The sequence below is a fragment of the Cinclus cinclus genome, chromosome 6 (assembly GCF_963662255.1).
Source record: "Cinclus cinclus chromosome 6, bCinCin1.1, whole genome shotgun sequence".
Taxonomy (NCBI): Eukaryota; Metazoa; Chordata; class Aves; order Passeriformes; family Cinclidae; genus Cinclus; species Cinclus cinclus.
Window position 1 is genome coordinate 24,536,453 of NC_085051.1, and position 15,087 is coordinate 24,551,539.

The 15,087-nt window shown below is 35.8% G+C and overlaps 1 protein-coding gene across 3 annotated transcripts in view; it reads left to right on the forward strand.

Moving 5' to 3' along the window:
• Positions 1-1,323: 1,323 nt before the first annotated feature.
• Positions 1,324-15,087, forward strand: part of PHF21A (PHD finger protein 21A) — a 95,868-nt gene continuing 82,104 nt past the window's right edge. For all 3 annotated transcript variants that reach the window (XM_062494956.1, XM_062494957.1, XM_062494958.1), the window contains exons 1-4: positions 1,324-1,463; positions 5,167-5,302; positions 9,518-9,550; positions 11,689-11,754. In XM_062494956.1, the coding sequence (XP_062350940.1) occupies positions 5,249-5,302; positions 9,518-9,550; positions 11,689-11,754 (153 nt within the window). In that variant the 5' untranslated portion in view covers positions 1,324-1,463; positions 5,167-5,248. The remainder of the gene's footprint in view (positions 1,464-5,166; positions 5,303-9,517; positions 9,551-11,688; positions 11,755-15,087) is intronic.

A 15,087-nucleotide genomic window follows, 5' to 3' on the forward strand; every position in this document is an offset into this window, starting at 1 on the left:
AGATTTCTGGACCAATTAAGTGACTGATTGATCATGGAGGTGACAAGTAGGATTTTAATACCAAAAAGAAACAACTAGAGTTTATTTGAGAATAATACCTGTCTCTTCAGCACCCTCAAAAATGACAGTATTTAAAATCCTGCATCATCCAGAGCTTGTGTACTTACTTTGAATACAACCTCAAAACAGTCCATACTTCTCAGTTGTCATGCTAGCCTCTGGATGTTATGTAAACTAACCTGAAATTGCTCTAAAATTAAACATTGTAATATTCTGTGGTTCAAAATGCACAATAAAATTTGAGACTAGGAGACTGACAATACTGTCACTGCCAGCAGTAGGCTTCCTGTTTCCTTTTCTGTTCTCAGTGGTCATCAGCACCCAGTTCTGCTGGTTAGTAAATGGAAAACCTCCAGTTGTGCTGGTCTCTAGAGAGTGAGAGATGACTGTGACTTTCTACTGCTGTTATCTTTCTATAAGACTGGGGCTTGAACTGCAGCTCTGTGGTGATAGCTCTTGTGGATAGAAACATCTGCAAAGATCTTGTTAGCTGTGAAGTTAAAGCTTCAAATATGCTAATATTCTAGTATTTTACTAGAAAATTTGGAATATTTTGGAGCCTGTTTTTTAGCATCAGGCAAAATAATTGAGTAAATGAGTTATCATTTATATTGTAACTATCTTTTTAGAACTCTGACTCATGAGTGTTTTATGATTCATGTGGTGATTTCAGAGGTATTACCTTGCTTTGTTACAAAATGTTCTACCTGTGACCTAGGCAGCGTAATGGGCAGTGCTGCTTCTGGGCCTCCACACTTGGTGTCTCACCTTGTTGTCTTACACTGGTGTTTGTTTCAGTCCCCAGCAGTATGCTGGGATTTGAGCTCTAGTCACTGTGCTGACCTGCTCTACCATCTTTTGGTGTTGGTGTAACCTCTAGCAGAGGTGATGAGCAAATGTCTAGGGTGGGTAACCTCGTCATGTTTAGCTGTGGCAACTGACAGGGCTTATGACAGAGATCTTAATAAAGGCAATGGAGAGGTCTTCCCTCCATGGGAGGGTGACACTGACCTTGCACCGAACTAGAAAAGTTGATACCTCTAATTGTTTCTTCCCTAGTGACAGTAATAGTTTGTAATTTAATACAGATTAAAATTGTAGGTCTTCTTAGTTTTCTGTGCCACTTCAAACAGATTTTCTTTTAAAGTGGTGTTTTATAGTTAACTTCAGCATTAAAAAAAAAAAAAAAAATGCAACTCCCCTGAAGAAAAACCAGCCAAAAACCCCTTTTTAAAATCTCAACCCTTCCCTCTCCAACTTTTCAAATATTTGAATACTTTTTTTTTTTTTTTTGTTTCAAACTCTAGTTTAAATATTTATAATCATCTTTTTTTTTCTGTTGTTGTTGTTTTTCTTTTGTAGGAGGGGGTAGAGAGCTGAAAGGGATAATTTACTCAAAACTGGTAAGTACTTCTTCCCAAGGGTAAAATGGCTTACCTAAGAATAGATGATATGAAGAGCTGGCATCCATTCCTGGAAAAGTTTGATGGTTACTGAAACTGAAATTCTATCTATTCTTATATTCAGAAATTAAGTCTTAAAAAGTAAATGTTGCTGATGGAAGCCCCAGTTTTATAAATAAAATATCTATAAGGCTGAGATTTGGGCCCAAGGGTCTGTAAGGACAATGGACATTTAAATTCATCTACTCAGAAATAATAAGTTGGTTCTTTTTTTTTTTGTGTAATGTGAAAACCAAATTTATTTGAAGGGATTTTTGGCTCAGAAAGACTTGTCTCTAAAATTCTGAGTTATTCTGAGTCCTTCCATACACACAGAAGGCATTCATGGCTTTGTGTGTGTCCTACCTTTGTTTATATAAATATATATGCCTTGTCAGCTGTGTTTCTGATGTAGCTTCCAAAATAGCCATTGTTGAAATAGTACTGTGATATTTGAAGTTCCCATGTAGGTTGTATTTAATTGAGATAACAGAAGTGTGAATGCACTTATGTGATTATTGTAGAGTTTAAGGTTTCATTCAGTCTTTGAATATTTAAATAGTCTATATGCAGTGCATTGGGGCACTGAGCATGAAAGTCTTGAAGCAACCACTTAAGAAATAAGTGATTATTGGTAATAAATGAATGCCAGCAAGAAACTGAATGGAGGTCTGCTGCCTCCGATAGTTGAAATCCATCCAGAAATGCCTAATTTACCTCTTGCTCAGTGTTCTTCCTGACTGAGACTTGGAAGTATGTCTGGATGTACAAGAGGTGCATGTAGTCCTGAATCCTGTGCCTTCCTTTTGGAAATCACAATTCTAGCATTGAGCAAGGCATTTGCTTATTTTCCTTCAAAAATAATGAGATGAAGAATTTTTGCAGTCCAAGCCATGCATGCGGTTTCGGACATCTACAAGCTTTTTATTTTAGTTTAGAAATAATTCCACTGCTGTAAAAGTAAAGTGGAAAATGTACCTTCTTCTGTGATTAATTCAGAGATGGTTTTACACCTCTTTGAATGTGGTATTATAGATAGTTTATAATGCTAGTGAACTTAAGTTTTTAATCTTCCCTTTAAGTTTAGTCTAAAAGAATAAAGGTTCAGAAATACTGAAAGTTTTTGCACTAGCAAACTGTATAGCCATGTATGTACTTTTTACCTCCTCTCAAAGGAAGTATGAGCAATATTTAACCAGATGCCCTGATAGATATTTATAGACATTATTCAATGTTGACCGGAAAAAAGCAGTTTAGGTTTTGCTGGATGTAAGGAATGATTGGGGTTTGTTGGTTTTTTTTTTTATGTTTGGTTCTTTTTTTGGTTTTTTAAACTGTATTGGTTGTTTAACATTGGATGAGTGTATAAGGTTCTTTGGGGGAATTCGAGACGGGGATAACTGAGTAGTTACTCCTGCTTGGGAAGGGAAGCTGCAAGTCTGTGTTCTAGAAAGAAACAGTTGTATGTATGTCATGTTCAGAATTTGACAATTTCACCAAACTTTTAAATTAAATTTTTTTTTGTGTGTTTATACCCCTATAAACATAGCTAGGCTGAGCAAGTATGTTTTTTCTGCAAGGCAGTGTCGCTTTTTCTTGAACCTCTTAAAAATTAAAAAATTTGAAAAATCTTTCTAGCTATTCAGGACATAAATGTAATTAGCTTGGATTAGTTTCTATGAACCATCAATATTACAATTTCTATGTCAAATTAAGTTATGCATTAATAGAAGTTGCTCAGTCTTTATATGTCCTATTTGCTATGAACATGTATTGGACCTTACAGTTACATATATTTAAGTGATGGACATTTTTTATGTTCGCAGTTGAGATAACTGTTTTGCTGTTCTGCACTCAACTTTGAACTTAGCATGTAGCTACAGAGCAATAGGAACTATTCATCATGTGTGCCTTGTGATGTTTTGAAGACATACTGAGAAAGAAACTGACCATATCTGCCTGTCTTTACCCTGAAACTGAATTTCCAAGGGTCAAAAAGACTTCTAGCCTCTTCAGTGGGTTCCAGTTTTCATTAACCAATCTCCCACGTGGTTTTCTGAAGCATGACTTCTTTTGAAACTGCAGTGGTAGGGTCTTGAAGCATGCTAAAATTGTTGTTGTCAGTGAGTGGAAGTAATAATCCATGATTCTGTTTTCTCATTACTGTTTGTGGTAATAGGACAGGGAACTATATGTAATTTCCATGTATCCCTTGATACAGATTACAATTTTATAGAGACTAGTGCTGCAAAGGCAGCTGTTTTCACTCATCTGTGTCACATGTGGGAGAGGCCCTTGCAGAAGGTCATTTCATGTGTTGGCTACAAAGTTTGATCAACCCTTTGTTATTTAAATAAGTAACTTAAAGCTAACAGCAGACAACACGGACAAAGAGTTTAAAGACAATGTTTTTCAACCCCCCCTTTATAGTCTTCCCTTTTTGTAACATAATTCTTTTTGAAAAGATAAATGATAAACAAAAGAAAACACACACCTTCAACATTTTTATTTTCAGGAGTTCACAAATTTGTCCACTACTTCTGTTTACTGTAGTAAGACAACATTAAAATAAAATTCTTTAACTTATGGGAATTACTCTCTTTTTACAGCCTGCATGTCTAATCAAAGCTGTCAGGATCCTTTTGAAAACATTGTAGTCTCATTAGGAAGGCCTCTGAGTTGGTAACACCTGTGCAATGATTGTGAGCAATTTTCAAAAAATAAAAAAATAGGAACTATTTTAACACTGCAGCAATTCCTTAATTTTTGGTATCTGGATGGAAGTGACTGGAAAAATTGCTATATAATGGTTTCCAGTGACTTTCATGTATATGTATTTATAGATGTTATTGCATAGGTTCCACTATGATTTGAGCATATGGGACTCCTGTTTCAGATGTTTTAACATATTTTGGGAAAAAAAGTCTCTTGTCCTGCATTCAGGGCTTTCAGAAGTATGCTTGATAATGCTTTTCTATGTCAGCAATTGGGGGGATTCATTTGCTTGTAGTACAAGTGAAGATGCTAAACTTTATACTCAGGATCTATAAGTAGATTTCCAAGATTAAAAAGATTATAAAATTAGTCTTTTTGAAATGTCTTTTGCTGCTTAATATCACTCTTCTGTTCCTTCAGAACAGATTTCAACTGAAATTGCTAACTTGGCACAAACTTTAGACAGTGACTTATTAATATATCAATGTTCTGTTAAATAGCATACACACTGTCCCATCTAAGAATGCCTCTGTAGTATCATGGAAGTGTGTTAGTGCAGTACATTCAATTTAACTATTTATTGTGGTTGTAGAATATTATTCTTCAGTATAAGTTTTCATCTAGACAGATTTTTAAAACATTCTTGATAGTTAAATTTGCTAATATGCAACTGCAATAGGATATTGGTTGGAAATAGCTGCCTGCAAACTAAGATAAGGGATAAGTATGTCAACTTTGGGATATGTGGGAAGTAACAAATTTGGCTAAATGACTCCAAGGCAGGCATTTTGTAGAGCCTGAAGATTTCTTGTGTTCACAAGACTGACTGTATTTAGGCTAGGAAGCTGCATTTGAATGTAGTTCACTATTGAATTCCTGTTGTGCTATAATCTTTTTTCAAACTGACTCTTCTCCTTCGCTAACCAAAACAACCTTTGTTTTTCTATAGGACTGGTGTTAAAGAGGAAAACAGAAACTAAAGGCACTGGAATCAGCAAAGACACTTCTAGAGAAAGTGGAGAAGGTAGAGAATGGAGCTGCAGACTCTACAGGAGGCTCTGAAAGTGGAAATTCAGGTTCACCAGGTAATTTATATACTTCCTTGCTTTAAAGCAATAGCAGCGTTATTACTGCTGACATTATTACTACTAAGGGGAGCATTAAGCAATAGCACTACAACTATAGTAATAATTGTTTTATAAGCTTGAAACTACTTCAGAATTTTGTACTCTGCATTTTGACCTGACCACCTGTTGTTTTTTAGCAAATGTGAAAAATCTACATATCAAGCTGTGGGTGGGGATTTTTTTTTTTAGTATTTTGTAGCAGTAATAAAAACATTCTGAAAACCATGTTCAGCTTCTGTCTGGAAGGTTTTTCTGATGTTCTGAAGCCAACTTTAGTATTCAATTGGCAATGGAGGAATACAGTGGAGTAACTTTGAAGTGAAATGTATACAGTGCTGCCTAGTTTAATCTGGTGCTTCTCTTCTGGAATGTCTTCTACTTTAGTAGCTCCTAAACATTACTTTTGATAACCAAAGTGTTGTAGCACTTGGGCTTTGTAAATTTTTACCTGTTGGGTCTTTTTACTAGTAACCTGTTCAATACTATGTGGCAGTAGGGTTGCAAATTGTCATTGTTTTACAATGCCAGTGATGAACTATTACAACTAATGATATTGAAACCTAATTTAATAAATGTGGGAGAGCATACGCATAGTAATTCTTGGAGGAAAATTATTACAGCCATAGACGCAGACTAGCTGCCAACTTGAAATGTTAAATTGAACAATGAGACCTTTTCTAAACACAGTTCTTCAAGTATTTCTGATGCTCTTCAGAAATCTGAAACTCACAACTGTTACACAGTGGATAAAAGAAATATATGATAAGTAACTGTTCAGTGTAGTTCATCATAGGAAATTTGGGAAATGTTTCAAAATTACTTGGTGACTTGTCTAAAATGTGATTTGGATGGCTTGTTTAGTACTTGCCGCCATGATGCACATATTGTGAGAACTCAAATGGGTAAATTAGTAAAATCAAGCAATGTCTGCTTTAACAAAATCAACTTACAGCCAGGGAGGAAAACCTGAAAAAGCTAAGGATGGATTTCCAGAAGTACAGATGAGTATTTTGCTGTCCTCAGAAACTCCAAGGCCTTTGTATTCAAAATTTCAATGAAGTTTTTGTTCAGGAGGTTAGGAAGTCCAGAAATCAGCAGTATCATTTTCTGCAGACATAGAAATATTTAAGGCCAGTAAGTAATATTTTCAAGTATTAACTACTGTAAAGTAATCAAAATGTTAATCGTGCTCATGTTTCTATGACAGTGTTTACCCTTTGTGTGCATCTTCATTTCCTTTTATGCCCAAGTGAACCAAAAATTTTAAGACTATGAGTTTTGAATAATCTTTAGCATCTGTTCGTAATGACACTGATGAACAGGGATGAAGACTGAGAAATATCAAAAAAGACTTCTTTTAACAGCTTAAAGTTGCTAGGGTTTTTTACTTTCTTTGCTTTAACTTTGCTGAGTTGTCATTAAAAGTGATCTCTGCACAAAAATCAACTTTAATTAAGTTTGGTTTTAGTTGGTGAAACTGGAAGAACCATTATATGAGAAGGTTGTCTTTTTTAATTCAAGATGCTGTGTATTTTTACAATTAAGGCTAAGAAGAAGTCTATATGTTTACAGTGGAAAATAACACTTGCAACAAAATGTTGGGTGCTTCAATAAAGATTTTGTGCTTGTGTGGTAGTTGCTTGTCAGCATGAACCCTGAAAGAAATTAAACTGGTTGGTTCAAATGAAGTGCTTGAACTTTCTTGTATAGCTCTGAAGTTTGTAACCTAAAGAGATATATGTTCCTTCTTTTCCCTCAGGATTTATAAAGAATTGTCTCTTGTCATGTTTTCTTGTACTTCTCTAGTATTTCTTTTTCTGAGGACTCCCTAACAAAGCTTGCCAACACCCACACAGTCCTGTTGGAAGTGGTGGACGGTGTCTGTGATGAGCATAAGGAGCACAGCTCAGCTCTGTAGCCAAACCGTCCCAGCTTCTCAATGCAGCATGTTGCCTGTGACCGCTTACACGGCTGTACGCGTGATGCTCAGTATGATGTGGTCTTGTTTGTAGAATACCTCCTTGGGTTTTGCCTCTTCTGTTTTACTTCCAAAACTCTGTCTGAAGCTTTCATAATGCTGCTTTGGCAAAGTGTATCTGAAACTACCACAAGAACCCAAAAAAGCTGTTCAGTTGTTCAAAAAAAGCTACTTTTTTGATCTACTTTCTATGATCAGAGAATCCACCATGAATGACACCTGACCAGATCGCTTCTATATGAGCGTACAACTTGAATATTCAAATGTCTTCCCTGTCAAAGCTGTACTGCTTGTCCTGAGAAGAGATCCATCAAGCCTAAGTAGTTAATTCTGCTGCTGTGTTGACTTAAGTAAGATAAATTTGAAGCAGTCTATCATCATAGTTTTGATCACAAGAGGTGTTAAACGAATTATATTTAGCTATTTTTACAGAAGGGTTGAGTACCGTGGATGATTCCTCAAGCTGATATGTGGAAAGAACCTAAAGCATCCTTGTCCTTCTCTTATTTCATGGCCAAACGATCAGTGGCTTTTAAAATACCTTAAATGCATCTTACATTTAAGAATATTTTTTTTCCTTAGAATTGCATGACGTAGTACTACATGATCCAAGAATTTAGCAATATTTTGTGAAGAGTTTACAGTACTGACTGTATTGTCTTATGACTGTTGTCTGCAGGAATACTTTATATAAAAACTAACAGCTTTGTTGCTTGTCAAGCTCCAATGTGGCAGGAAGCACGGAGGAAAAATAAGCTAAGTGTGTTCCTGTGATGCTTAATGGCAGCATGACGAAACAATATTCAATGTAGATAAATGCCAAGTGATGCACTTTGGAAAAACAGGCCCAGTTTTACATCTGCAATAGCAGGCTGTGAACTGGCTGTTGGCACAGTGTAAGGAGTTTTTGCAGTACAGAGTATGTGAGTGTTGCATGTAGTTTTAAACTTTGTCTCCAGATGATAGAGACAAACTAGAGAACTGTGGAAGAGTGCCAAGAGTGAACAAAGCATTGGAATGATTTGTGCTTGAGGAGTCTTTCAATCTGAAGAAGTGAGGACTGATGGGGAATTCTGGTATGGAAAAATGCAAGAAAGAGCTAAATAGAGAAGCAGCCATAGAATCATACAATGTCTTAAGTTGAAAGAGATCTGTAAGGATCAAGTCCAGGTTCCAACTCCTCTTGACTCAAGTCAGCACTGGTTTTCTGTAATCATATTAGTCCCTCATGCTTGCATTGTAAGGAAACAGATTCAAAAGAAAAAGGAGGTCATCCTTTTACGTAAGAGTCCTGTAATTTAACTTGGGAACTTATGGTCACAGAACCTAGAATATTTTCCTGGTTCAAAAAGTAATTCAAGCAAATCAATGAAAGAAATGTGTGTTAGTAGCTACTAACACAAGATGTAATCTTGGAAAACATTAGAGATGTAAATTTCTACAAATTTGCCTAAAAGATATTAGGAGCTTTTGGTTTACATTGGGTCTTCATTCTGGGCTCTGGTTTTCTTTGGTGACTTTTTCCTTGCTTAGCAATAGAGAGCATCCTCCTGCAGCTGCCTGAAAGAAGTGAGGGAGGAAGAATAGTGAATGCTAACAATCTGTCTGTTTTCCTCTGGACGTGGAGGGCATCTCTTCTACAACGATCTCAATCTCTCTCTGAGGGAGAAAAGTGGCAAAGATACTTCTGAACATGGGTCTTCCATCTGGTACCAGCCATGCCAATACACAGGCAGAGCGTTAGTACTTGAAACATTCTGCCCTTGAATATACAAACAGCTTTTGTGCCTGCAGCAGCTATCCATGGTTTGTGTTTCTTGGGACTGCAAGCAAACAGGGCAGCACTTCTAGAGGAGACACAGCTATTAGATTATTTTACCCAGCTGGCTTAAATTGTCTTTAAAAGGCATCACTTGTTCAAGAGTTGTTTAGGAGGAGCAGAAGTGATGGCTTAATACAGTACTTTTACTGTATTAATAGATACAGTCATACAGGACTTAATACAGTAGTTTAATTGTATTAATAGAATGGGTTTGAAAGTGTTATAATACTGGACTCCAGACTTTGCTATTGAAATACTGTAATCTAAATATTTTGCTTTTACAAAGGTTCTTTAAAAATACTGAAATTTTAACTGTTCAACAAGATTCATAATGAAAATCTTCATTGTATTGTTGCATCTTTTTTCTTTCTAGAAATTGGTTGCCCAAATGAAGCAAGATCCACAGGTAACTATTAATTTTTATATTGGACAATTTCCCTTAAAAATTCAGGAATTAACAATGCATAAAACTTGAGGATTTTAGATATTTCTGGATCACCTTCTTCCTTGTTAACACAGTATTTAGAAGAAAACTTGTTCATAAGTTATTGTGCAATGGCTGTTGGATTGTTTAAAACAAAACCAAAATTCTTGCTATTATGGAGCTTTTTGCTCCATAATATTATCATACATATTCCTAATAGTTTAAATCAAGTGACTTTTCTGGACTGTGGTGCAGTTCTGATGAGCAGTAAGTTTCTTATTCTATTGGAAGCTGCTCTCTCTAAAAGCTGCCATTATTCACAATAATTTTTTTCTTTCTGGAGTATCAGAAGGCTCACAGTACAAGAAGAGAGAGGATATTCTATCCAAGAAATTCTGTCCAAACAATATAGTTTAAGATTGTGTTCAGATTGCCTGTCTTGGGTGTCTTACCAGCCCTGTAGTGTCCATAGAATGGGCACTTGGCCTTGGGAAGTTTCATAGTTACTGAAGTTGGGTAACTGGACTCCCTGCATATACAGCAGAAGTCATCCCTTTCCCAATAACTGCATAAGGTCCCTGGGTTTTCTTGAATAGCATTTCAGCACTGCTGGATGCTGGATGGGGAGTTCTGTGGAGCTCTCAAACCAGTCTGAAATGTTAAGTAGAGAGATAAAAGCTGCTCGCTTGAGGCTTGCTGTTAAGGGCTTCCATCCCCATACAGTAGTAAATGCCCTGTAATTTTCTGAATGTACATTTTTTTCTGAGCTCAGTGAAGTGGGAAAGGCAGCTTTTAATAACACTTAGGTAGTTAAAACTCTGACAGGGGGGCTTAAGCAGGGTGTATTGGGAAATCTGGTTTTTTTCGAATGTTCTTATTCTGATGGGATTTGGGTAAGATCTGCTGCTCTTATTCGCTGGACAGGTCTGCTAACAATTAGTCTGCAGAGCAGTTTGCTTTCAATTAATATTTGCTGAAAGTGAGGTCATGCTGCAAGCAGCCATGCAAAGTTCCTAGAGTCAGGAAAAGTGAATCTGGTCCCTGTTTCCAATGTTCTTAATGCATTTTTATCCCAAGTTAAGTAGAATCTAGAAGAAGGGAGGATGACTGGTCAATATCTGATTTTGCTGGAATCAGAGACTATGTGCAAGCTGAGATCAAAATGCATTTCAAAATTGGAGGATTATAAAAATAGAGAATATGCATGAAGTTCCTGTGATGATATTAGTCTTATGTTTTAATATTTCTGCTTAGCAGACTAAACCTGAATAATCTAGTATAAAAACTTTACAACATAAATGAGAACAAAAAATTGGGAAAAGAGAAAAACTAAGGAAAATCTGATTTCCTGTCACATTTCTGTAGAGTTTCACAGGTTTTAAACTCAGGGCAGATGTTTCTTTATTGTTTCTTTTATTTATTTCAGTAGAAAAGAAAAAGTCCTGGTAAAAATTGTTTTCTGCCTGCATCTTTCTAGTGTTGCTTATGGCTTTAAAATCTGAAACTTTTCTAAAAGTGCTTCTGTAAGCGAAGTGCTGATATGAATGATGGGTCAGGGCAAACGTAATTCTCTTTAGCACAGTGTAAGGCATAAGCATACATGGAAATAAGGACTTAAAGCATGTTAGCCTTCAACTTGTATATGTGTCAATTAGGATTTAATAGATATGCTTGATAATCTCCACAGATAAGTGTAAATGTCTTTGCATGAGTAGCATAGGTGAGAATGTTTTAGATAACTTACTATAGTGTACTGTTATATACAATATGATACTGTTGTATTGCATATTAATGAACATTTATTGTTTAATTTGTAAACTTGATGAAGTGTACAAATGTGCTTTAAAATATGATAAGCACTAATGGATGTTTTAATGAAATCTTCTTTCTAAACTGGGCTATCTCTCTGAGTGCTAGAAAAGTCCTCTAATTATTGTTGCACTCATCAACTTAGATAAGGCTTTGTTGAGCCATTTGAATTTTATTGGCTGTACATCCAGAGGTGCTGTATTTGTAGTAACTATGCAAGAACAAAACAAACAAAAAACCCACCTTCCTGCTACTACTCTTTGTTAACAAATGGAATATCTTTCTCACAGATATTTTTTCTTTCTAATCAGAACGCTGATTTGAAGAAACAACTTCATGAACTTCAAGCCAAAATCACAGCTCTGAGTGAGAAACAGGTAGGGAAACAGATGTATTTTTAACACTGTCTTCTAAAGATGTCTCTTTTCCTAGCTTCCAAGAAAGCTGCGAAATATTTAAGTGCAAAAATAAGCGTGGGCAACCAGACATTTTTTATTTTTATTGGATTTCTTTGTTAAGGATAGCGTGAGTTATTGTGAGTCTATCAAACAAGAAACTAGTTTAATCAGTGGAACTGATAGCAATTTTTCTTGTGTTGAAACTAAGATTTTTATATTAAGGGAGATGGGAAAATGAATTAATTTTGTCACTTTCTGTATTATCTTCAAACTTCCTCTAAACTTGACCATTCTGATTTAGGCAAATCTTTAGATTTTGACTTAGTAGGTCCACACTTCATATATGGGTGAGTATGCTGAAATTTTTCTTAATGTCAAGACCAACTAAATGTATGTCAGTTATGGGTACTTAATCTACAATTTGAAAATTAATTGGATGCTTTTACCATGATAAATTACAGCACAATTATCTTATGGTTGCCATTTGGTAGGAATTCTGTTTGACAGCTCTAAAGTATGAGTAATAATTACAACTGAATGCTTAAGAGAAAGATTGTTGAACTTGAAGATGGGCCTCAGGAATAACAAGAAGAAAAATATGCAATATTGAGATATCTACAAAACTTGTTCTCAGTTTTGTTTTTAAAAACATTAAAGAGCAACACATGCACAAACCCCTCATACACCACACCATCCCATCCCTAGTTAACTGACTTAAGCAGTCCCTGAATTGTATTGCTTAGTATGTCAATAATGGAACCAAATTAGGTCAATAGATTAGACCTTTGAAGAGGGAAAAATTTTAGAGCATTGGTAAAATGCATGAGTGTGATGACTAGATACCTCCATTAATCTTTTACTAGCTGCATGTGTTCTGTTTTGAATATTGCTTTCCCTAAGAAAATGGCCAGACAGTGATTAACGTTTATCTATAAATTTTGTTTACTGAAAAAAAATAGGATGTTTTAATAGAGGAACAGTGAATCTAGGACAAAACATGTACGTTAATAAGGAAAATTATTTTTAATGAGAACAGTAGTTCAACAAAAACTGAGGTTTTGCTGATGTGATAGCATGCCTCTCTTGAAGATGATTTATTCTCTAAAACCAGCATGAGCCTCTGCATGTGACTATGTCTCACAGCAAGCTGTTTCAGGATTCTCTGGTAAGCTCTGGATGCCCATGATAATTTCAAAATGAGCTTGTCTTGATGCCACGAAGCAAACTGTATTGACTACCAGTTCACGTGATGAGCCTGGACAGGCAGTGAGTCACTGAGTGGAATGTAAGAAAGCAAGTACATCCTGCCATACCTTTTAAACTTGTATTTATAACTCTCTAAAGTTATGGTGCTGACTAGACTATACTAACATGTATTTTAAATTACCCATCACTGGAAATGGAGCTAATCTTTTCTGTTGAACTCAAAGTACTAAAGCACACCTGTTCATGGGATGAACATGGATTAAATTTCTAGAAGATGCTGAAAAATAAGTTTGTTTTTACTTCTACCACATAGTCCATATGAAGTCAGAGTAGTTTGCTTCTTTATATTTTTGTGTGTTTGATTATCAGAACAACAATGAACTTCTCTATGATTGTTGAAGTTTAAATATTTTGTTATCTCTACCACTGGGCTGCAGAGCTGCCAGTGTTCCATGATAATAAAGTAGTATGACTGCTAAAATGCAATGGTCATGGTAAATGTAAGCTCTGGGAAAAGAACCACAACTTCCCTGTGCAGAGAAGTGCCACTCCCTCTTTATTTGGAGGTATCTGTTGTATAGAAATCTGTGGCTTAGCAATGCAGTTGAGCAGCACCTTAGAGACTGCAACAAAGCCCTTTTTTCTGTTTTCACTTTCACTTCTCTTCAGGAAAAATCGTTATTATCAATTGCTTTATGGGAAGAATATGAATCAGCAATTTAATTTTCACACAGCATGCAGAAATATTCAGCTTTGCACAGTAAATATAATGGTTTGCATCATGCAGTGCTTGTGTTAAGAAGGGGTGCAACATGTGTTGTCTGTACTCTTGGTTAGAGCCAATTAGTTCTGATGCCTCGTATCCAGTGAATAAACTCTGAGGGCCCAACACCACTGCAGACAGTTATAGGATGCATATTGGTCACTGTTCAATAACCTTTTAATTAAGTTTGAGAAGCTAAAGTTCCAGCCTGTGTGGTGTCCCTACTTGGAGGCATGGAGCTGAGATGCTAGTGTTGGAGAGTCAGAATAATAAAATATTTCTGGCTTGTGAAATGTTATGTCACCCTAATGCATGCTTTTTCTTTGCTCTCTTATTTAATGAAGTTGGATGAAGATTTGTGCAAGAACCAAGTCAGCGGTAGGTTTAGCTAAAAGCTTTTAGCTGCTTTAAGACTTCCCTCCGTTTCTGAAGCATTGTGAGAGTAGTGCTGACACTTGCTGCCAGTCGCTGCAGTGATTCATAGTGGCTTAGGTGTCTTGCTGAGAATTAATAATGACAGTTCTGTTCAGAAGTTTTTGAAATTGAGGAGATCTGGCAAAGCACAAAAAGAAAGCAAGTAGGATGTACAGTGTGTAGGCTTAAACCTAAATAAAATTGTTAGCTAATGCAGGGTTGAACTGTTACAGCATAAGGTATGTCATATATTCATATGTTTTCGGAGAATGTCAGAGGTGAAAAACAAAGGCTTTGATTTGTCACACCTGAAAGACGATGGAGCAATGTATGCTGAGTGTGTTAACACTTGAAAGGAAAACTGCAGAAAGAGAAAAAACTTACTTGAAGATAACCTGAAGCTTGAGTCCTTCAGACTACCCAATTTCCCTCTGCTAGTCTCTTTGTATTATTTTCACAGAGTTCTAAACTATGCTTACTTCTTTTCTAATCTGTGGGCAATAAGGGGAATTCAGTTTAATAGTCTTGCTCCTCAGCTATAAATGTAAAAGCTGCAGTCTGGAAACTCTGAATGCATCAGTTTTAAAAATGGTTTCCTCTTTCTTTCCTGACCGCCTTCTTCAATAAAGAGGAGTCAAAAGTAACTTTTTCAGAACAGTTGCTAAATCTAAGGTTGGGTTGTAAATGTGAATTAATTCTATTGCTTTGGAGCGCTGGTTTTTTTTCCTATGTTTTCACATCTTTGGAAGAAAGTCAAAATCTTAGCATTTTTTCCTTCACTTTTTATTCTGTGATAGTGTCTTCTCTTGACATTCTTATTTTTAGAATTTTACCCACAATTACTTTACACTATTCAGCTTTTGTATAGGTTAAATACACTCTTTACAATATAAAAACTTGAAGAATGTATTTTTTTTTTTAATTTTTCT